We start from the raw sequence: 24,336 nt of genomic DNA, 5'->3' as shown, positions 1-24,336 counted from the left end.
ATCTGGGTCGTGTATGTTGTGGTTGAGCGTTCACTCTTTTTAAATGGTGTTTAAAAACAATGACAACTTAAGCCACATGACTAAAGAGGCCTGCTGGCTTTTGTCTTCATTGCACAGTGCAAAAGACACAATCGACTGTCCATGTCAACAGCCCTTGGCTCTCTCGCATTGTTCCACTGCTGGCTCACACGACATCCATGTATCCCCTTTTTTTTAGTTCTGGGAGATATGCACGGCTCTCAGGATGGGGGGCCTTAAGGGTTGGTTTTACTCTATGGCATAAGGGACCGTGATAGATTTGAGATAAACACGTGACTCAGAACATGGTATGTTGACGTCCATATTGTGAAGTAAAATGCCATCCCTGTGCCACAAGAGACAAGACAGAAAGGCTTTTATTTTAATCATATTCTAACCAACGAAAAGGCAACGTACGCTATTCGGAACGGTCGAGTGCATCAAGGCTGTGGCTTTATACTAGTAACATCAAAAGACACTTCTCAAAAGGTCCCTTCAACCTGGCTTCAGAAAGCTACACACCTGCACACAAACCATTTCTGTATGGACCTCGCTTTGTGCACGGGGGCATTGTCATGGTGAAACAGGAAAAGGCCTTACCCAAACTATTGCTACAAAGTTGGAAGCTTAAAATCTTCTAGAATGTCATTGTATGCTGTAGCATTAAGACTTCCCTTCACTTTAAACTAAGGGGCCTAGCCCGAACCATGAAAAACAGCCCCAGACCACTCCTCCAGCAAACTTTATTTGGCACTATGCATTGGGGCAGGTAGCGTTCTCCTGGCATCTGCCAAACCCAGATTAATCCGTCGGACTGCCAGATGGTGAAGCGTGATTCATCACTCCTTTCCACTACTCCAGAGTCCAATGGCGGCGAGCTTTACACCATTCCAGCCGACGCTTGGCTTTGCGCATGGTGATCTTAGGCTTGTGTGTGGCTGCTCGGCCATGGAAACGGATTTCATTAAGCTCCCGATGAACAGTTATTGTGCTGACGTTGCTTCCAGAGGCAGTTTCGAACTTGGTAGTGAGTGTTGCAACCAAGGACAAACGATGCGCGCTACTTGTTCAGCACGTGGTGGTCCCGTTCTGTGAGCTTGTGTGGCCTACCGCTTCGCGGGCTGAGCCGTTGTTGCTCCTAGACGTTTCCACAATAACAGCACTTGCAGTTGATCAGGGCAGCTCTAGCAAGGCAGAAATGTTACTAACTTGTTGAAAAGGTGGCGTTATAGGATGCCACGTTGAAATTCACTGAGCTCTTCAGTAAGGCCATTCTACTGCCAATGTTTGTCTGTGGAGATTGCATGGCTGTGTGCTAGATTGTATACACCTGTCAGCAACAGGTGTGGCTAAAATAGCCAAATCCATTCATTTGAAGGGGTGTCCACATAATCTTGTGTGTGTGTGTTTGTGTGTGTGTGTATTGTGGAGTATATATATACACACAAACTAGTGTAAGTATTCAACTCCCTGAGTTGGGGCCTAGCCCCAGACCATTAACATGTTAGAATCACATTTGGGAGCGATTACAAGTCTCGAAGTGCTTTCCACACCTGGATTGTGCAACATTTGCCCATTATTTTCTTAAGAATTATTCTAGCTCTGTCAAATTGGTTGTTGATCTTTGCTAGAAAACCATTTTCAGGTCTTGCCATAGATTTTCAAGCAAATTTAAGTCAAGTTGTAACTCGGCCACTCGGGAACATTCACTGTCTTCTTGGTAAGCAACTCCAGGGTAGATTTGGCGTTTATGTTTTAGGTTATTGTCATGCTGAAAGGTGAATTCATCTTCCAATGTCTGGTGGTAAGCAGACTGAACCAGGTTTTCTTCTAGGATTTTGCCTGTGCTTAGCTACATTCTGTTTCTTTTTATCCTGAAAAACTCCCCAGTCCTTAACGATTACAAGCATACCCATGACATGATGCAGCCACCACTGTCACGATCGTGTGGAGGATTGATGGACCAAAACGCAGCTTTAGGAAAATAAGCCATCTTCTTTATTTTAAAAGATGACGAAAAATAAACACGAAACACTTTAACAAAACGAACAAAACAACAAACGACCGTGAAGCTAATAACGTTGTGCACTTACACACACAGGCTACAAACGTTCTGACATAGACAATTACTCACAACCAATGAGAGCCTATGGCTACCCTAAATAAGGCTCCCAATCAGAGACAACCGAAATCAGCTGTCTCTAATTGGGAACTCATTCAGGTAACCATAGACTCTCCTAGATAACTAAACATACATAGACAACACTAGACACATGTACTCCACACAAACCCATATACTATACCCAACAACCCCTTTACCATAAAACACCCAAAACCAACAAAACACAAACATTCCCCATGTCACACCCTGACCTAACTAAAATAATAAAGAAAACAAAGAATACTAAGGCCAGGGCGTGACATAACCCCCCCCCTTAAGGTGCGAACTCCGGGCGCACCATTACACAGTCTAGGGGAGGGTCTGGGTGGGCTTCCATCCACGGTGGCGGCTCCGGCTCTGGTTGTGGTCCCCACGTCACCACAGTCCCTAACCACCTCCTGGGCTTCCTCCAAATGACCCCCCTCCACATTAACCCCATTGCATTAAGGGGCAGTTCCGGACTAAGGGGCAGCTCCGGACTAAGGGCCAGTACCAGGGTAAGGGCCAGTACCAGGGTAAGGGGCAGTACCAGGGTCAGGGGCAGTACCAGGGTCAGGGGCAGTACCAGGGTAAGGGGCAGCACCAGGGTAAGGGGCAGCACCAGGGTAAGGGGCAGCACCAGGGTAAGGGGCAGCACCAGGGTAAGGGGCAGCTCCGGACTGAGGAATGGCAGCTCCGGACTGAGGAATGGCAGCTCCGGACTGAGGGACTGCAGCTCCGGACTGAGGGACGGCCCATGGCTGGCTGACAGATCTGGCTGCTCATGGCTGGCTAACGGATCTGGCTGCTCATGGCTGGCTGACGGATCTGGCTGCTCATGGCTGGCTGACGGATCTGGCTGCTCATGGCTGGCTGACGGATCTGGCTGCTCATGGCTGGCTGACGGATCTGGCTGCTCATGGCTGGCTGACGGATCTGGCTGCTCATGGCTGGCTGACGGATCTGGCTGCTCATGGCTAGCTGACGGATCTGGCTGCTCATGGCTAGCTGACGGATCTGGCTGCTCATGGCTAGCTGACGGATCTGGCTGCTCATGGCTAGCTGACGGATCTGGCTGCTCATGGCTAGCTGACGGATCTGGCTGCTCATGGCTAGCTGACGGATCTGGCTGCTCATGGCTAGCTGACGGATCTGGCTGCTCATGGCTGGCTGACGGATCTGGCTGCTCATGGCTGGCTGACGGATCTGGCTGCTCATGGCTGGCTGACTGATCTGGCTGCTCCTGTCTGATTGGCGGCTCTGGCAGATCCTGTCTGGTTGGCGGCTCTGGCAGATCCTGTCTGGTTGGCGGCTCTGGCAGATCCTGTCTGACGGACGGCTCTAGCGGCTCCTGTCTGGCTGGCGGCTCAGTTGGCTCATGGCAGACGGGCGGCTTTGCAGGCTCATGGCAGACGGGCGGCTTTGCAGGCTCATTGCAGACGGATGGCTCAGATGGCGCTGGGGAGACGGATGGCTCAGATGGCGCTGGGGAGACGGATGGCTCAGATGGCGCTGGGGAGACGGGCAGTTCAGTCATCGCTGTGCAGACGGCAGACTCCTGCCGGCTGAGGCGCACTGTAGGCCTGGTGCGTGGTGCCGGGACTGGTGGCACCGGGCTGGGGACACGCATCTCAGGGCTAGTGCGGGGAGCAGCAACAGGACGCACAGGACTCTGGGGACACACAGGAGGCTTGGTGCGTGGTTTAGACACTGGTGGTAAAGGGCTGGAGACACGCACCATATAGCTAGTGCGTGGAGGAGGCACTGGTGGTACTGGGTTGGGGCGGGGAGGTGGCGCCGGAAATACCGGACCGTGCAGGCGTACTGGCTCCCTTGAACGCCGAGCCTGCCCAACCTTACCTGGTTGTATCCTCCCCGTCGCCTGACCAGTGCGGGGAGGTGGAATAACCCGCACCGGCCTATGTAGGCGAACCGGGGACACCATGCGTAAGGCTGGTGCCATGTACGCCGGCCCGAGGAGACGCACTGGTGACCAGATGCGTTGGGCCGGCTTCATGACATACGGCTCAACGCTCAGTCTAGCCCGGCCGATACGTGGAGCTGAAATGTACCGAACCGGGCTATGCACGCGTACAGGAGACACCGTGCGCTCTACTGCGTAACACGGTGTCTGCCCGTACTCTCGCTCTCCACGGTAAGTACAGGGAGTATGCGCAGGTTTCCTACCTGACTTCGCCACACTCCCTTTAAGGCCCCCCCCAAGAAATTTTTGGGTTGTACTCACGGGCTTCCAGCCTTGTCTCCGTGCTGCCTCCTCATATCGCCTCCTCTCGGCTTTAGCTGCCTCCAGCTCTTCACGAGGAAGGCGATATTCTCCCGGTTGTGCCCACGGCCCCTTACCATCCAGTATCTCCTCCCATGTCCACGAATCCTGTGTAGGTGGGTCCTGTTGCCGCTTTCCATGCCGCTTGGTCCTATAATGGTGAGTAATTCTGTCACGATCGTGTGGAGGATTGATGGACCAAAACGCAGCTTTAGGAAAATAAGCCATCTTCTTTATTTTAAAAGATGACGAAAAATAAACACGAAACACTTTAACAAAACGAACAAAACAACAAACGACCGTGAAGCTAATAACGTTGTGCACTTACACACACAGGCTACAAACGTTCTGACATAGACAATTACTCACAACCAATGAGAGCCTATGGCTACCCTAAATAAGGCTCCCAATCAGAGACAACCGAAATCAGCTGTCTCTAATTGGGAACTCATTCAGGTAACCATAGACTCTCCTAGATAACTAAACATACATAGACAACACTAGACACATGTACTCCACACAAACCCATATACTATACCCAACAACCCCTTTACCATAAAACACCCAAAACCAACAAAACACAAACATTCCCCATGTCACACCCTGACCTAACTAAAATAATAAAGAAAACAAAGAATACTAAGGCCAGGGCGTGACAACCACTATGCTTGAAAATATGGAGAGTGGTACTCAGTAATGTGTTTTATTGGATTTGCCCCAAACATAAAACTTTATATTCAGGACAAAAAGTTCATTTACTTTGCCACATTTTTTGCAGTATTACTTAAGTGCCTTGTTGCAAACAGGATGCATGTTTTGGAATACTCTTATTCTGCATAGCTTTACTTCTTTTCACTCTATCAATTACGTTAGTATTGTGGAGTATTTGTATTTATTATGGATCCCCATCTTCCTGAGTACCCTGATGAATACGGCTTGGCTGTCAACTTTGGTTATAAAATGTTTGCATCTGAGTTGAGTAATGTGTGCAGCTCTCCTTTATTTTTCTAGTATAGTGGAGTAACTACAGTGTTCCATCCTCCGTTTTTTCCTATCACAGCTATTCAACTGTTTTAAAATCCCCATATGCCTCATGGTGAAATCCCTGAGCATTTTTTCTTCTCTCTGGCAACTGAGTTAGGAAGGACGCCTGTATCTTTGTAGTGACTGAGTGTATTGATACATCATCCAAAGGGTAATTAATAACTTTACCATGCTCAAAGGGATATGCAATGTTTGCTTCTTTTTTTTTTACCCATTACCAATAGGTGCCCTTCTTTGCGAGGCATTGGAAAACCTCCCTAGTCTTTGCTGTTGAATCTGTGTCTGAAATTCAATGCTTGACTGAGGGACCATACAGATAATTGTGTGGAGTACAGAGATGAGGTAGTCATTCAAAAATCATGTTAAACACGATTATTGCACATAGTGAGTCCATTTAACTTATTGTGACTTGTGAAGCAAATCTTTACTTCTGAACTTATTCAGGCTCGTCATAACAAAGGGGTTGAATACTTATTGACTCAAGATATTTCAGTTTTCTAGTTTTAATTCATAATAAAATGAAAAACACAATTCCACTTTGACATTATGGGATATTTAATCCATTTTAAATAACAACAACACTGCAAAAAAGGCAAGGGGTGTGAATACTTTCTGAAGGCACTGTAGAAAGCCAGTTTCCAGACACACTTCACATGCCAACCGTTGTGCTATTCCCCTCAGGCCCTCTCCGTCTACTGAAACACTGGGCCTCTGTTCCCCTCGTTTACTGCTACAGTACCCTCTCCTGTGTCAGCAGACAGAGACCGTTACCACGGCGGAAAGTCTGACCTAGATAGTCTTATGCGTCGGGTGTCACAGAGCCATCCCATAATGCCTCTCGTTTGGAAGAAAGCCCCAGGAAGACAGATGTACAGAAACAAACAAGTCTGGCGGACAATTGAGCGTCTGGCACCAGAAAAGACCAAACAAGCATACAGAGAGCATTTTAAGAACAACTAATAGCCTCTATGAACATAACGTTTTGTACTGCTAATAAGGTTGAATGTGAGAATTTATAAATCTTTTAATTTTGTCTTATTTCTTTGCAGGATCCCAGATAATCTTTTTTTTAGCTAGATTTGGATAACTATCTATCAAGAACAGAAAAGGACACATTGGCATTATCTTGCAATGTTGAATAGCTTCTAGTCAGGATAGAGTTAACAGGAAATGTGACATCAACGTCTTTTTCTTTTTTGCCCTCTGGTTTTCTGCAGCTGTTTTTCTCAGGGTGTCAGAGAATGGACAAGATTTTTGGACTGCATGAGAACGAAGTCCTCGATAAACACATACAATTTGAGTTCAACTAGATTTGAAGGAGCTAGGTAAACACGCATCGTTCCACAAAATATATTAGGGGTGTTGCAAAATTACGTTTATTTCAAGCGGAACTGTTTGGGTAAGACTGATCAACTGAGTTGAAAAAAAAGTCTGTGTGTAATATGCAAACCTCAGATTTTTGTCTCTAAACGTAATAGCAGTACTTAAATCAGAAGTACTTAGGAAACTAGACCAGTACCAGTGTTGAAATTGGAATTTTGGTTATGCATGTTAGAATCAACTTTGATACCTCCATAAAGATATATAATTGAATTTGAATTTCAGCAGTCTACCATGTAGTCAGTCAGCGGTGTTTTGATTGGGAAGCCCATCAGACGCCGAGAGAAGTACTGGTCTGATTACTCTGCCCTGGTAATCCCCCCCCCCCCCCGAGTTATCTTGGTAACAACTAGAGGGGTTAAGCTAAGGATTTTAAAGTAGCTGCCCACTGTTTGCAGATTTCTATGAAATATGACCTAAAAATGGTAATTAAGTGTGTTAAAAAGCAGCTTTTCTGTGTTGGAATGGTATGGGTGTACCCCAACAATAGAATGGTATGGGCGTATACTGGTCATAAAAAATATTCATGCGGGTAGACCGCTAATTTGGCAGCTCATCCTCAGGGACATAACATCATGTTCTATGAGGAAATGGCAAGCATGTTTTTGTTTAATTTATGGCTGCAATCCCGCTACCGGGATGATATGACAACAGCCAGTGAAAGTGCAGGGCGCCAAATTCAAACAATCTCATAATTAAAATTCCTCAGACATACATGTGTTTTATATCATTTTAAAGGCAATCTTGTTGTTAATCTCACCAAAGTGTCCGATTTCAAATATGCCTTTCAGCGAAAGCACTACAAACGATTATGTTAGGTCACCACCAAACCACAATAAGCACAGCCATTTTTCCAGCCAAAGATAGCTTTCACAAAAAGCAGAAATAGAGATAAAATGAATCACTAACCTTTTGATTATCTTCATCAGATGACACTCATAGGACTTCATGTTACACAATACATGCATGTTTTGTTTGATAAAGTTCATATTTATATAAAAAAATCTTGAGTTTACATTGGCGCGTTACATTCACTAGTTCCAAAAACATCAAGTGATTTTGCATAGCCACGTCGTTTCAACAGAAATACTCATCATAAATATAGATGATAATACAAGTTATACACATGGAATAATAGATATACCTCTCCTTAATGCAACCGCTGTGCCAGATTAAAAAAAAATTTTACGTAAAAAGCACACCATGCAATAATCTGAAACTGCGCTCAGATTTAACAACATTTCTCAGCCATGTTGGAGTCAACAGAAATACGAAATTACATCGTAAATATACCTTTACCTTTGATTATCTTCATCAGAATGCAGTGCCAGGAATCCTAGTTCCACTATAAATCGTTGTTTTGTTCGATAATGTCCATTACTTATGTCCAATTAGTTAATTTTGCTAGCATGTGTAGTACACGTATCCAAACGCTTGCGCAGATGCAGGCAAACGTCGGACGAAAACTTCAAACTGGTCAAACTTAGTAGAGAATCAATCTTCAGGATGTTGTTATCATATATATCCAATAATGTTCCAACATTCTTTTCAGTCTCTATAAGTAATGAAACGCATGACGATATCATGAGGAAAGTGCGTGACCAAGAACTGGCACTCTGCCAGACCACTGACTCAAACACCTCCCATCCGGTCCCACAACACAGCATAAGCTTCATTCCACATTCTACTGACTGTTGACATCTAGTGGAAGGCGTAGGAAGTGCAAACAGATCCATATATTACAGGGAATTGAATAGGCGATGACTTTAACATCGACCACTCTCAGAATTCTCACTTCCTGTTTGGATTTTTCTCAGGTTTTTGCCTGCCATATGAGTTCTGTTATACTCACAGACATAATTCAAACAGTTTTAGAAACTTCAGAGTGTTTTTTATCCAAAACTAATAATAATATGCAATTGATGGTAAATGGAGTGTATTGGAATGCATTATATATATAAAAGTATGTGGACACCCCTTCAAATTTGTGGATTTGGCTATTTCAGCCACATCCATTGCTGACAAGTGTATACAATTCTAGCACACAGCCATGCAATCTTCATAGACAAACATTGGCAGTAGAATGGCCTTACTGAAGAGCTCAGTGACTTTCAACATGGCACCGTCATAAGATGCCACCTTTCCAACAAGTCAGTTTGTCAGATTTCTGCCCTGCTAGAGCTGCCCCCGGTCAACTGTAAGTGCTGTTATTGTGGAAACGTCTCGGAGCCACAGCTCAAAGAATGGGACCGCCAAGTGCTGAAGCGCGTCCTCGGTTGCAACACTCACTACCGAGTTCCAAACTGCCCCTGGAAGCAACTTAGGCACAAGAACTGTTCGTCGGGAGCTTCATAAAATGGGTTTCCATGGTCAAGCAGCCGCACACAAGCCTAAGATCGCAATGCCAAGCGTCGGCTAGAGTGGTGTAAAGCTCGTCCCCATTGGACTCTAGAGCAGTGGAAATGCATTCTCTGGAGTGATGAATCACGCTTCACCATCTGGCAGTCCAAAGGACAAATCTGGGTTTGGAGGATGCCAGGAGAACGCTACCTGCCCCAATGCATAGTGCCAACTATGAAGTTTAGTGGAGGAGGAATAATGGTCTGGGGCTGTTTTTTCATGGTTCGGGCTAGGCCCCTTAGTTCCAGTGAAGGGAAATCTTAACGCTACAGCATACAACGACATTCTAGAATATTCTGTGCTTCCAACTTTGTGGCAACAGTTTGGGGAAGGCTTTTTCCTGTTTTAGCATGACAATGCCCCTGTGCACAAAGCGAGGTTCATACAGAAATGGTTTGTCGAGATCGATGTGGAAGAACTTGACTGGCCTGCACAGAGGCCTGACCTCAACCCCATCGAACAACTTTGGGATGAATTGGAGCAACGACTGCAAGCCAGGCCTAATCGCCCAACATCAGTGCCCATCCGCACTAATGCTCTTGTGGTTGAATGGAAGCAAGTCCCCGCAGCAATGTTCCAACATCTAGTGGAAAGCCTTCCCAGAACAGTGGAGGCTGTAACCGCAGCAAAAGGGGGGACCAACTCCATATTAATGCCCATGATTTTGGAATAAGATGTTTGACGAGCAGGTGTCCATATACTTTTAGTAATATATTGTACTTTAGTGAGAATTCAGCAACATGTTCCTATTTTTCCATTTGGTTCGATCGTTCCTTATAATTGTCATTTCAGGCATTTATTTTCTATGCAGTAGTCCTATGTGTTATTACTGCTTTCTGTCTGGCTTTGGCTTATCAAGACTGTTTCCTTATGTGTTTCCCAGATTGAGACAACCAGGACCTTGCGACCGTGAACGCTCCTCCCGAGACACCGCTGTGTGTGTACAGGCAGCTATGGCGCTGCCTTTCAGTGGGGCTGTTACAAGTACGTCAAGTCCATTTCTAGATTTCGTATTTGAATAGTGGTTTTATTTAGTGCTTAGAACCCATCTGAACAAGACGGTTCTACATACGTTATCCTTTTGTCTATAGAGTCAACCGTTTCTATATGGTTTAACAAAACCAACAAATACCTTTTTTAGGTTATTCATCTTGAAGGGTCCAATGCAGCAGTCAGGTTATTAGCAGCGCTTTATTATGAGTGCTTTATTATGAACAGAGCAGCGCTTTATTATGGACAGACTTTTCTCCATCTTAGCTACTATTGCATCAACATTTTTTGACCATGACCACCTCAGCTTGCTCAATTTCCCCATTATTCATTACAATATTTAGTTGAGGTTTAGGGATTAGTGAATGATTTGTCCCAACCTTTGACTGGTACTGTACATTATCAAACATTTCACACATGTTATCCAGATACTGACTGGTAACACTTGGTGGTCTATAGTAGCTTCCCACCAGAATGGGCTTTAGGCGAGGCAGGTGAACCTGTAGCCATATTTCAACAGTATTTAACATGAGATCCTCTCTAAGCTTTACAGGAATGTGGTTATGAATATAGACCGCACAACCATTGACATTTGTCTTTTCTGTAGATGTTACATCCATGTATTGCTACCACTGTATCATGTTGTACACCTTTTTAGTTCTTATTAAATTATTTCAATATTTGTACGTGAATTCCTACAATTTATAGTTGGTTTGAGCTCTTATGTCTTGGAAATTTGGAGCTATTGGAATTTTAACATTTCCCCATGTATATTGTGTAATTTACTGATGGTCCCTGACTATCCCCATAGTGATGTCCAAAGTCAACCCAAATTTTCCACATGCATTACGATTGGGTCGCATGCGTCTGCACTGAATTGATGATGACTTTTCAGCTGCCAGCTGTGGGCAGGTTTGAAACAAACCCAACCTGAATTTACGTTGTGATGCAGTCACGACCTCAAGTCTCACAGAACTCCAAAATGATCCTATTTACACATTATAGTAAATTTTTACAGTAGAATAAATGTTTGGCTCATATCGATGTCACATAGTTTTTTTAAGTCTTAAGCCATTGGGGGGGATACTAAGTTAACATATGGAATTGTTTGAAGATGTATTCTTTAACCGATATTTTACCAGGTAAGTTGACTGAGAACACGTTCTCATTTACAGCAACAACCTGGGGAATAGTTACAGGGGAGATGAATGAGCCAATTGTAAGCTGGGGATGATTAGGTGACTGTGGTGGTCAGATTGGGAATTTAGCCAGGACACCGGGGTTAACACCCCTACTCTTACAATAAGTGCCATGGGATCTCTAGTGACCACAGAGAGTCAAGACACCTGTTTAACGTCCCATCCGAAAGACAGCACCCTACACAGGGCAATATCCCCAATCACTGCCCTGGGGCATTGGGATATTTTTTTTCGACCAGAGGAAAGGGTGCCTCCTACTGGAGGCCCTCCAGCACCACTTCCAGCAGCATCTGGTCTTCCATCCAGGATCAACCCTGCCTAGCTTCAGAAGCAAGCCAGCAGTCGGATGCAGGGTGGTATGCTGCTGGCTATACCATGGTCATTCCATGGATCATTTATCTATTTGATTTGGAATTTTACGACCCCTTAAGGTATGCCCCCAAAATATTTACTACTATAGGCAATAGAAATGCACTGAATAACACATGCATAAATTGGGAAAAAATAATAAGGGTTGAAAGGTCTGTCCTATATCTAGGAGATGTATATAAAAGTTCAGGAAATATACAGTGCATTTGGAAAGTATTCAGACCCATTCCCTTTTTCCACGTTTCATTATATTGCAGCTTTATTCTAAAATTGATTAAATGAAAAAATTCTCAATCTACACACAATACCACATAATGACAAGGTGAAAACAGGTTCACATTTTTTGCAAATGTAATTTTTTTTAACAGATAACGTATTTACATAAGTATTCAGACCCTTTGCTATGAGACTCGAAATTTAACTCCGGTGCATCCTGTTTCCATTGAGCATCCTTGAGATGTTTCTACAACTTGATTGGAGTCCACCTGTGGTAAATTCAATTGATTGGACATGATTTGGAAAAGCACACACCTGTCTATATAAGGTCCCATAGTTGACAGTGCATGTCAGAGTAAAAACCAAGCCATGAGGTCGAAGGAATTGTCTGTAGAGCTCCGAGACAGGATTGTGTCAAGGCATAGATCTGGATAGGGTACCAAAAAATGTCTGCATCATGGAAGTTCCTCAAGAACACAATGGCCTCCATCATTTTCAATGGAAGAAGTTTGGAACCACCAAGACTCTTCCTAGAGCTGGCCGCCTGGCCAAACTGAGCTATCGGGGGAGAAGGAAGGGCCTTGGTCAGGGAGGTGACCAAGAACCCAATGGTCAATCTGACAACGCTCCAAAGTTCCTCTGTGGAGATGGGAGAACCTTCAAGAAGGACAACCATCTCTGCAGCACTCCACCTATCAGGCCTTTTGGTAGTGGTCAGACGGAAGCCACTCCTCAGTAAAAGGCACATGACATCCCGCTTTGAGTTTGCCAAAAGGAACCTAAAGACTCTTAGACCATGAGAAACAAGATTCTCTTGACTCATGAAACCAAGATTGAACTCTTTGGCCTGAATGCCAAGCGTCACGTCTGGAAAAAACCTTGGCACCATCCCTACGTTGAACCATGGTGGCTGCTGTGGGGATGTTTTTCAGTGGCAGGGACTGGAAGACTAGTCAGGATCGAAAGAAAGATGAATGGTGCAAAGTACAGAGAGATCCTTGATGAAAACCTGATCCAGAGCACTCAGGACCTCAGACTAGGGCGAAGGTTCACCTTCCAACAGGACATCGACTCTAAGCACACAGCCAAGACGACGCAGGAGTGGCTTCGGGAATGTCCATGAGTGGCCCAGCCAGAGCCCGGACTTGAACCCAATCAAAAATCTCTGAAGAGACCTGAAGATAGCTGTGCAGCAAAGCTCACCATCCAACCTGACAGAGCTTGAGAGGATCTGCAGAGAAGAATGGCCATCATTATAGGCCATCATTGTAAATAAGAATTTGTTCTTAACCTTTATTTAACTAGGCAAGTCAGTTAAGTAAAATCAAAATGAGAGAAACTCCCCAAATACAGGTGTGCCAAGTTTTTAGTGTCATAGCCAAGAAGACTCAAGCCTATAAACGCTGCCAAAGGTGCTTCAACAAAGTGCTGAGTAAAGGGTCTGAATACTTATGTAAATGTGCAGTTTTTTATTTTAAATACTTTTGCAAAAATGTCTAAACTGTTTTTGCTTTGTCATTATGGGCTAGTGTGTGTGTGGGACTTTTTGAAATCCATTTTTGAATAAAGCTGTAGTGTAAATTTGGAAAAAGTCAAGGGGTTGAATACTTTACAAATGCACTGTTTATATTTTTTTGGGACGCATATTCAACCCCTTATTTTTGTATTAGTTTGTTGGCCAAACGTTTTTGTGAGAAGACCAATTTTCGGGCTGTCTCATGGTCTGACAAACACCGCTGTAGCTCAGCCACGTCCCACAGCAGATGCGGAAGACCAACATGGGCGGATGCGGTGGATTGAGATGCAGCCCATGCATATCTCTGGCATAAACTGATGGATTTTGATGGGGATTTTTTTAAATGATGTTACTTAGATTGACGCACGGGTACATCAAGAATCTTAAGGATTTTAATGAATTAGGCTAGCCAACAAACTTGTGAAGTCTTGGAAGTCATAATCTGTCAATATTTTTGTACATCAACAGGTTCACCTATAAAGAGAAAGAGAGAAAAAACATTGGCTAACGAGTCATGTCAAAGGTAAAACCGGTCCTATGTTTGATGGCAAAATGTAGGCTTTGAGGTGCATGGATTCAATGTAGCGTTGCTTCGAGTAGAATTACAATTACCTAAAAAAAATATATAACTATGTATGCAATGGGTGACCAGCCCTCCTGGAGAGCTATTGAGTATGCAGGCTTATGCTCCAACCCCATTGTTACACACCTGTTTCAACTAATCAAGGTCTTGGGGAACATCTAACTAGTCAAATCAGGTGTGCTAGGTTGGAGCGGAAGTCTGCTGAACGGTACCCGTCCAGAAGGAAAGTTGGGCAACACTGTTGTTCGCTATGAAACACATATTTGCAGTGATGTTGAAGTGTTGAATAACTCTGACATCTATCATTCTTTCTTGGTTCTCTTTGTGTACTCTGTAGCCTGGGCCTATCCCTCCTGTCATCTCCAGATTCATCATATGAGTGTTACTCCGTAAACCCCGTGACGGGCTCCCCCAGCTCCTGCCGCCGGAGCCCCCGCCTCCTCAACAACGGCTACTACGTTCTGACTGAGGACAGCTACACCTGGGATGACGAGGGCAATGTCTCTCTCACCCCCTCCAAAATCAAACTGTCCTACAAAGAGAATCTAGTCAGGTCAGTTGTTCCAAAGAGGCATGCCACGTTGAATCCAGAACTGAGAGAACTATTATGTTAATACTTTTCCCGTGCAAATACTTGGTTTGCGGGATGCAATGGAACCAATAGAATAGCCCCAGAAGTGCAAACGTCGAGCTAAATCAAATGTACCTCCGTATTTGACCTAGGTCTGGTTGAATGTCAGTCACTAATAGACACCGTTTAACTAGCATTCATGAATAACTTCTGAAAGCTCAACTCTGAGGTGTATATAGTTTAAAATGTAGAACGACTATGGGTATTAAAAAAGTGAATATAATTGAAAAGGCAAATATAAGTCCTAACTCCAACATGCTGTTGCAGGTTTTGTCAACACGTGCTCTTGCTCTGAACTGTAGCAAACCACTTTGGTGTCACGGTCGGAAATGTGCTCCCCGTCGACATGCAGCTCTTGACAGTGGGTTCAGATTTCTGTTTGGGGGTGGATAACCATGCCGGTCTGTGTTCAAACGCGAGCCCTGTTTATAGGGATGAGGTCATGGATTAGCCTATTTGAGAGAGCTGCACGGAAAATGTGAGGCTGGTTAGTCCTGCAAAATTGGAGCTCGTAAGTCAAGTCAACCGTTTGCGTTGCTAACAGATTCTAGTCGGTGACATTTTGCTCGTAAAATGAAAAACATCAATGCCTTGCAGGCATTTGGTTAAAAGACTGAACATTTAGTACTTTGGTGAATATACATTTGATTGCATAATCATGCTGTCATTTTATTTGAAAGCCTATGATACACTAAATTATTTATTGGTGTTCTCGTGGAATTATGTAAGAGATTTGTTCAGAGATGAATTTTCGCATGGTTAAGTCACTGGTTTTGCGGGCTTTTGAACTTACCCCACTGTCTTATTATTACTACTGTGACAATACAGTATCACGATACCCAATGGTCCTTTTAGAACCTGCTTTTGGTCAAATATTGTAATATATGCCATTTAGCAGAAAATATTATCCAAACCAACATTGTGTGCTCTATAGCTTAAAAAATAAACCACTTTGGTGTCATGGTCGGAAGGCTAGGGATAATAGGAGATACCATGGGAGCTTTGGTGTCATGTTCGGAAGGCTAGGGATAATAGGAGATACCACGTGAGCTTTGGCAGCTCTCATATTGAATACATATAGGACAACAGGCAATTGATAAGAACCTTGCTCAAAGGGACAATAACAATACCCTTTACAAGTCACTACGCAAACATGACAAGTTACATGAAATAAGTACATGAAACATAAGGTAGTTTTAGTTAGGATTTGTCTACAGACTTTTTTTTGAGTCTGTCATACTAAGTATCGTGACAACATTATTTATTATTACTGTGATCACAGATGCAATATAAAGAAACACATTAGGAATATTATGAAGAACATTAGTCTTTTACACATTTGTTGACATTGTCCCGATAAAAAGTATGACATATGTTATGTTTTCCTCCCCTTAGAATCTTCAGACGCAGGCGGAAGGCCCGCCGGTCTCTAGCTAGTCTGTTTAGTGACATGACCGAGACGTGTCAGTCATGGCTGGATGAGAAAGTGTTTGGAGGGGTGCGTCACCCACCACTTGCAGAGTCCTCCTGGATGGAGCATAGCACCACCGATTTGGACACCAGCTGCAGCTTCACTTATGGTAAGGCCTGCTATGCTATGTCTGAGTGGGAGGCACTTGGATGGCCAACTGTTGTGACACTTAAACACTGTTGCACTTAGTTCATGTAATTTTGGCCATGTTTATGTATGGACTTGTAAAGGGTTTTGTTGTTGTCCCATTAAGCAAGGTTCTTATCAAGTGGCTGCTGTCTTATACAGTGCCTTCAGAAAGTATTCAGACCCCTGGACTTTTTCCACATTTTGTTATGTTACAGCCTTATTCTAAAATTGATTTAAAAAAAAAAAGAAGTTTTTTTTAATTCTCAGCAATCTACATACAATACCCCATAATGACAAAGCGAACAGTTTATTTTTTTGCAAATGTATTAAACATATAACATACCTATTCTCTGGTCTGATGAAACCAAGATTGAATTATTTGCCTTGAATGCCAAGCGTCACATCTGGAGGAAACTTGGCACTATCCCTATGGTGAAGCGTGGTGGAAGAATCATGCTGTGGGGATGTTTTTCAACGGCAGGGACTGGGAGACTAGTCAGGATCGAGGGAAAGATGAATGGAGCAAAGTACAGCGAGATCCTTGATGAAAACCTGCTCCAGAGAGCTCTGGGCCAAAGGTTCACCATCCAGCAGGACATTGACCCTAAACACACAGCCAGACAACGCAGGAGTAGCTTCGGGACAAGTCTCTGTAGGTCCTTAAGTGTCCCAGCCAGAGCCCAGACTTGAACCCGATCAAACATGTCTGGAGAGACCTGAAAATAGCTGTGCAGCAACCTGACGGAGCTTGAGAGGATCTGCAGAGAAGAATGGGAGAAACTCCCCAAATACAGATGTGCCAAGCTTGTAGCGTCATACCTGACTCAATGCTGTAATCGCTGCCGAAGGTGCTTCATCAAAGTACTGAGTAAAGGGTCTGAATACTTTGTAAATGGGTTTTTATTTTTCATAATTTAGTAACAATTTATAAACCTGTTTTTGCTTTGTCATTACAGGGTAGTGTGTAGATTGATGAGGACAAAACAATAATACATTTTAGTATAAGGCTAATGTAACAATGTGAATAAAGTGAAGGGGTCTGAATACTTTCGAAGGTACTGTATGTATAAAATATGAGCGCTGCCAAAGCTCACATGGTATCTCAAATTATCATCCCTAGACTGCTTCGAGGGTAAACCACACCAACCTTGAATAGATGCGTGAAACTAACAACCTTCCTCAGCTGTAGTCGTGTCTCCTTTGCCATTCCAGATGACAGTGAGATGATTTCCATGCCCACGAAGTTGGCTCACGAGCCAATGCTACAGGAGGAGACCGTCACGGAGACCTGCGTCCACCAGGAGCATTTCGGCCAACCCCTGGGTGGCCTTCTGGATGTCCCGCCCCCCTCAGCCTTCCTCTCCAATAGCTGCTGTCCCCCTAAACCCCAGCCAGCAGGTGAGCTGCAGTCCATTGTTATCTCATTATCTACACTCGTCTGTGTATTCTCAAATGTTCAACTGTTGTGTATATCATTATAGATCAAGCTCCCCCTCTCACCTCAACAGTACTAGTTGAAGACAGGAGAGGAGGTTCCATTGGGTTTCTGTCAGTTTTGTTAAAATATTTATGCATTTCAGATTTTCCCATGGTGAAAGCGCTCTTCATCATTCTCATGGTGTTTATCTTCTCTGCCGTATTTTCAAGGTAAGCCATCAGTATAAAGGTGTATGGGGTGGCATTTACTTTTTAACCGAATGTTAAAATAACCAGCATAAAATATTTGGACATTTTAGGAAAGTAAACAGTATATACCTCATTCATTGTGAATTATTTGATAAAAGTACCGTTAACGATGGTCTCTTGTATAGAATACCTGCTAACGTAAACTATTTAATTATTTTTCAGGTGTCTGTTGTGGGGACTGACAATGGCATTCACCACATTTATATTGATAATGATACATCTATGTAAGTATACCTCTAGTGTATTCAGTGTGGCTTTTGAAGCAAATTTCAATGGTGTTTTAAAAATTCGGACCATTCATTTAATGCATTGCCTTTCCTCCAGTCGTCTCACAGTCTGGGTCCATGGGCAAGTGGAGAAAAGCGAAGACCGAGGTGAGTCATATTCTCAAATATTAAATTACATTTATTTTGACCTCAGGCAACCACATGTCCTACATTAACGTGGTCAATAACTTTTGTTCTTCATTTTTGTTCCAGGATATTACATCAAAAAATGAGTAGATGGAAGCTGTGCGTGCACACACACTATCTGTTTACTCATGAACTGAATCTATGATAATGAAAAGGGTGGATGTGGACCACGAGTTAAAGAGTAATGTAGATTCTTACATTTCATTAGATAAATGCGTGTAGATTGCACTTGCACATAATGTACCATGAGTTCCATTAATCTGGTCTTAAAAACAGGTTACTGGGCTCAGTTGAGCAGGTATAGGGTGACACTGGTCATGCAAAAATGAGCACAGATCAGTGGAATAAATACAATAAAACGCATAATCAAAAGCAATTTAATTTGAAACTCCAAAGATGTGCGTTAGGAGAAGATCATTTAACTGTATTTTTGTAAACTACGATGCACGTGACGATGCATTGCGTATTTGGAACTTGTATTGGATAATATGCCTTCCGGACTATTTGAAATGCTAGTTATTTTGCTCACTGATCACTGCCATTTGCTTGTCCAAGATGTTTCCCATAATCCTGAATTATAAAGAAAATAAGCCAGTAATATTCATATCATATATTATGCGCACACGTTTTTAATATATTCTTCAAATACCTGAATTGATATTGTTGATAGTTGATCTTGTTTTTTTTTTAAGGCTGTCCAATGTTACTTATTTTCTAGCTTCCAGTTTTTTGAATACAATTGCAGGGCCATTAAAGTAGCAGTGGCTTGCAGTCTGAGACCTGTTTTATCCTCACAAAAATGACAGCTGCAACTTTGAATCTGAATAGAAGCAAATGGAAATACAACATGCTAAGTGCCTTCTTTAGCTCAGCTTAGCTAATAGCATGCTGTGCCTGCTGAACAAAACAGGGCTACATATCAGTAGGCAGTAGACTGCGGAATCCTTAAGCGCAATCAGATATAGTTCAAATACAGGGAAGTGACAGAAAATGCTGCTGGAAAAGAAAAGTCAGCACTGTGTGAGGATGCCCGCTGAAATGTGTATATAAAATGTTTGTATTCAAGGAATATGGGGAGGAGGTGGTCATTTTCATAATACTCATACTATTAGCTGCCTCTTGTGGTTAACCACAACAACTTATCGGTGGATCAAAATAATGGAATGTGAATGTTGAGCATAATGACAGCGGCAAAGAATAAAACAATCACCCCCTCCCTTTATTTGACTCATTAAATGGTACCATGTTAAGTATGTAATGGCATTGAAGGTTGAGTAATTATGGTTTATCAACCCCGAAGGAAAGTATGTTTTCTGTCAGGAAAAGGAACAGGGCACAGCAAGTAGCTGAATATTGTATAGCTTTATACAGTTGACATATGAGTCATGTTTGGACCTCAAACTACAGCAGGATTTTTGGAGAATCTACAGAAAATAGGTGATTTGTACTTTAATAATTAGTTAATTTTGTACTGTACATCTCAACTCGCCATTCTTTGTATACATTGGATGTTGTTGGTCCTTTGGAAAAGCTGCATTTGATTGTCTCCATATATGTACTGTTTGTCCAGACAAAAGTGACTTGAAGTATTGCTGTATTTATTCACTCCAAGTGCCAAATCTGAATGATTACTCCAAATGAGACAATTCTCTGACCAGAAAGTGTTAAATCACCAATACTTCATCAATAAGCCAAAATTAATTTAAAAAAAAAGGTTTTGCCAGTAGACACCATTTTATTGCTAGTTTATTGTAAACAAAAGCTAATGTACATACTACAGTATATGTAGACAATATGGCTGTTATTTCTTTGTAATATTCATGATTTATTGGCATATACTGAATGTACTTTACAAGACCTTGAGATTTAAGTAATTTCCTATTGTGTACATAAAACATGTTTGGTCACTTACAGTACCTTTACATAAACCAGTTTGAAATGTCACTTTTTTTTTTTTTCCAATCATCATTTTTATTGCTTTGATACTCAACTAGTTTCCACATTTGCAAAAGGTGTGGTTCTTGTATGCATGTTTGTCTTTTGCACTCACATTGAATGCATTCTAACAAATGGATGTATCTGAAAATGTAATCGATTTCTGTTGTACTCTTTTTATATTCTTTAATAGTTAATGAGCTATATTGCACTGAAATGTTAATCTTCTCTAACAGATTTGTAAAATAGCTCAACTCAATTGGCTTATACAACTTTATTAAAATTACATTTTGTATAGTTGTGACCTTATTTTTAAGATTCAATATTTTCAGGATCTATGGAAATATTCTGTTTCTAATGTGAGTCTATAACGTGACTGTGAAATGTACCATGAATGACTCGTCAGTGTTCAAACCACTGAACCCTTTCTGCACCAGCTGAGGAGTAGAGACTTAGATTGACAGGGCAGTAAATCTTTCATTGACTGTAAGAGGCCTTCATGTAGCAGTGAGCCTGTGCAACATCCATCCATTCAATTTGACTGGCTCTTTTAGGAACCCTATTAAATCATGACTACACCATGCTCGTATTATTGTAAAAAATAAATAAAAACTGTCTGGTTAATACACTATTACAAAATTTGCACCATGAAAGTTATTTGTTTGACAATACCACTTACACGTCTACAAACTATCACTATTTTCCTCAAATGAGGCACTGTCATGTCAGAGGATGAGTGACTAACAACAACGATAGTTACAAAAACATTGAAAAGTGTAAGGAATCATTTTTGGACTATAAAGTCCATCAGTCAAGCACCTGATTCCTTTGCAGGTTGATGTTTATTGGGATGACTGTTGTCCTGGAGGCACAGTTGAGCGATTTCCACTAGACGGGCCAGCTGCAAAATCAAAATTGGTTATGTACAGTGGATTAGGAAAGTATTCACACCCCTTCCCTTTTCACATTTTGTTACATTAGCCTTATTCTAAAATGGATTAAGTTAAAATTGTCCCTCAATCGACACACAATGCCACATAATGACAAAGGTGAACTGATTTTTAGAAATGTTTGCAAATAAGAAATACCTCATTTACATAATTATTCAGACCCTTTGCTATGAGACTCAAAATTGAGCTCGGGTGCATCATGTCTCCACTGATCATCCTTGATGTTTCTACAACTTGCAAAAATTTCTAAAAACCTGTTTATGCTTTGTCATTATTGGGTAGTGTGTGTGTAGATTGAGGGGCGGGGGCAATTTAATCGAATTTAGAATAAGGCTAATGTAACAAAATGCGTAAAAAGTCAAGGGGTCTGAAGACTTTCCGAAAGCACTGTATATAGTACAAATTGTTTTTGTTTTAGCTATTTGGTCTTAATTTAAGTTTAGTGTTTGGTTTAAAAAGCTGATTTTATGACTGTGGCTGACTACCCTGCAGAGCAGGGTCATCCCAATAAATGCCAACCTCCGAGTCCCTTTTCTGTTCATGCTTGGCTGAAGCACGTTTAGGTATGCTTTCACTCATTGAAAAGTTGTTGGTAGAAGTATTTATCCATCGTGAACACTGATGTGTCTGTTGAGGTGATTGGCCGATATGAAAGTCTTCCCACAGTGCAGGCATCTGAACTGCTTACATCCCGTGTGTACGCTCATGTGGACTTTGAGTGAGCCCGACTGTGCGAAGCGCTTGCCGCAGTGGCTGCAGCCGTAGCGTCTCTCCCCCGTGTGAACGCTCTGGTGTCGCTTGAGGTTGCTGGAGTCAGAGAAGCGCTTCCCGCACTGTGCGCAGCTGAACGGCTTCTCCCCGGTATGAACCCTCAGGTGTGTCTTGAGATTCTTCAGACAAGCCAAAGTCTTACCGCAGAAACTACAAATTAACAGCTTACCTGCTGAGACGTCGCCATTGTTACTCCCATCATTGTTATGACTGTCATGGGAGACCAAACCATCCGTCATTACCAAAGCATTGGATCCCGTTTCCATGCCTTTCCCTACAGTCCTGTGAGGCTCTGAGGGCAACGGCGCCCTCTGTCTACCGTCCTGGTAAGCTACAGGTTTTTTGTGCTCAGTTATGGAGGGTATCACTTTGTTAATTTCATAGGAAAATCCATTCTCTGAATCCGATTGAGTAGGTACAACATCCACATGAGAGTAAGAGCACTCGGGAAGATCAGCCCCAGGACCCTGTGAGCTAAGGGTCCCAAGTTGTCTGTGGGGCTCAAACATCATACAATCAAGGCCCACACTGTTAAGTATTCCATCACCATTTTCCAGTCCTGGGTTTAGAGATCTTTTGTTCACACTCGGGTTATTTGATCCTGGCAGGAGGCTGTTGTCCGTTTCACCACTCACCCATAAACAAGAGCTGGCGTTCTCCTGTTTGCTGATTGGTTGAGCAGCCTCTGTGTCGACGTTGGATTGCCTTTCTCCTCCATCAGCACTGTGATTTAAAGCTCCTATAGAATCAACGAGGCCGTGTGTGAATCACTATAAACTGGATGCTCATCATGAAGGTAATCATCAAAAATCACATCAGTATACATCTATAGTCTATATGAAAGCCAAAACTGACATGAATTCAGTTGTACTTAAATAAATGTATTAAATTGTATGCCGTATGTAGTTTAACATGGTTGCAATCACTTTACATGACAGTATTCAGTTATTGGGTCAATAGAAAGGTTGATTCATTCATATTTATGGGAAAAGGCATAACTGAAAGCATCAAAGTGGAATGAGGTGTGTATGAAAACATTTTTCCAAAAGGTATAATGAAACCACTTAAGCTTGTCGACCATTTTACTTACCGGTACTCAGTCTCTCCCATTGGTCATGATTCTCCCAGGATTCATCCCACATCTCCTCTTTGATGGTAGGTGATTTGGGGTTTCTCTCTTCCAACCCTGCAGGCTGTGTAAAATCAGTTGGGATGCCAGATATAACTGGGAATAATCCACTTACTGTGCACAAACTGTGAGAAAAATGGTGCACCTTACACATGTCAAAGAAAACTGAAAAGATACAACAAGAGCACTAACAGCACAGTAAACAGGTTAAACAACATCGCTTTACTGCAAGATGACCACTAAGCCTAGGTAGGCTAGGTCATTTTTGCTTTCAGACCTAGGTGGTGTTGATAACCATTGTGAAATATTAGGCTGCCTTTTTTGGAATATTGTGGGGGAAATGAGGCACACCGAGGCGAACGTAAAGCTTACCTTTCTCTGTGTTGTCGTTTGTCCAGTGTCACCTGAGGACTCTCTGTGCCTAAACATGCTGGTAACCAACTGGGAATCAATTGCTCTCCGACATCGTACCTCGCCTAAAATGAGTCGAGGGGAAAAGCATGCATCCAGACACAATAGACTTTATTAATGACGTCCTAAAACAATTCGTTTCTGAAAGTATGTAACCAATGAATTGTTATAACCAGTAAATGTAACGTACTGTTTGATGTCTTTCTCGATTCCATGCCAAGGTGAGCTCGAGAGCGACTGTGCAGAAGGATGGAGTTCCCCATTCCCTCTCTCAGAGCACTCGCACTAGACACTTTCATCTCCATCAGCCGTAGTTTTCTCCTCAAAGCTTCATTCTCCTTCTGGCCTCGAGATATCTCCACATGCAGGACGGCATAGCCATTGTCAACAAGCTCGCAGATTTCAGCCACCGCCGCATTAGCCAAAACCTCCATGATGGAGGCTAGCTGAGTGTGAAAAGCAACGGAATTTGCCATTACTAAAGGAAATGCTTTCAGGATTGTTAATACGAAGTGTAGAAGAAATAGTCTGTAGAAAAGCATAGATGCCTACGCCTCGAAATCAAATGTAGTTTAGCATCAATAAAATGTAAACAGAGTGCCTATGTTGACCGGGAAGTATTTTGGATACCTCTCACACTGCGCATGCGTGGTAATTTCACCTAGTCGTCC

General features: G+C 42.8%; 2 protein-coding genes across 4 annotated transcripts in view; one reads left to right on the top strand and one right to left on the bottom strand.

Moving 5' to 3' along the window:
* Positions 1-21,043, top strand: part of tmem71 (transmembrane protein 71) — a 26,191-nt gene extending 5,148 nt beyond the window's left edge. Inside the window, exons 1-10 of one of the 3 annotated variants that reach the window (XM_055867598.1) lie at positions 6,659-6,811; positions 10,150-10,250; positions 14,025-14,079; positions 14,477-14,692; positions 16,166-16,350; positions 17,583-17,768; positions 17,951-18,017; positions 18,219-18,280; positions 18,381-18,430; positions 18,536-20,701. In XM_055867598.1, the coding sequence (XP_055723573.1) occupies positions 6,750-6,811; positions 10,150-10,250; positions 14,025-14,079; positions 14,477-14,692; positions 16,166-16,350; positions 17,583-17,768; positions 17,951-18,017; positions 18,219-18,280; positions 18,381-18,430; positions 18,536-18,559 (1,008 nt within the window). In that variant the 5' untranslated portion in view covers positions 6,659-6,749 and the 3' untranslated portion in view covers positions 18,560-20,701. Of the gene's footprint in view, positions 1-6,658; positions 6,886-10,149; positions 10,251-14,024; positions 14,080-14,476; positions 14,693-16,165; positions 16,351-17,582; positions 17,769-17,950; positions 18,018-18,218; positions 18,281-18,380; positions 18,431-18,535 lie in introns of those variants that run through there. The other 2 variants (XM_055867600.1, XM_055867599.1) reach the window with 2 other exon arrangements.
* On the bottom strand, positions 20,415-24,336 carry LOC129814470 (zinc finger protein 135-like). The gene is made up of 4 exons (XM_055867597.1): positions 23,856-24,336; positions 23,627-23,730; positions 23,216-23,318; positions 20,415-22,864 (listed from the first exon to the last, which is right to left on the bottom strand). The coding sequence occupies exons 1-4, from the start codon at positions 24,205-24,207 to the stop codon at positions 21,957-21,959; spliced, it is 1,467 nt and encodes a 488-aa protein (XP_055723572.1). The 5' UTR covers positions 24,208-24,336; the 3' UTR covers positions 20,415-21,956.

The sequence above is a fragment of the Salvelinus fontinalis genome, chromosome 17 (assembly GCF_029448725.1).
Source record: "Salvelinus fontinalis isolate EN_2023a chromosome 17, ASM2944872v1, whole genome shotgun sequence".
In the NCBI taxonomy this organism is placed as follows: Eukaryota; Metazoa; Chordata; class Actinopteri; order Salmoniformes; family Salmonidae; genus Salvelinus; species Salvelinus fontinalis.
This window is presented reverse-complemented; position numbering and strand designations above follow the sequence as displayed.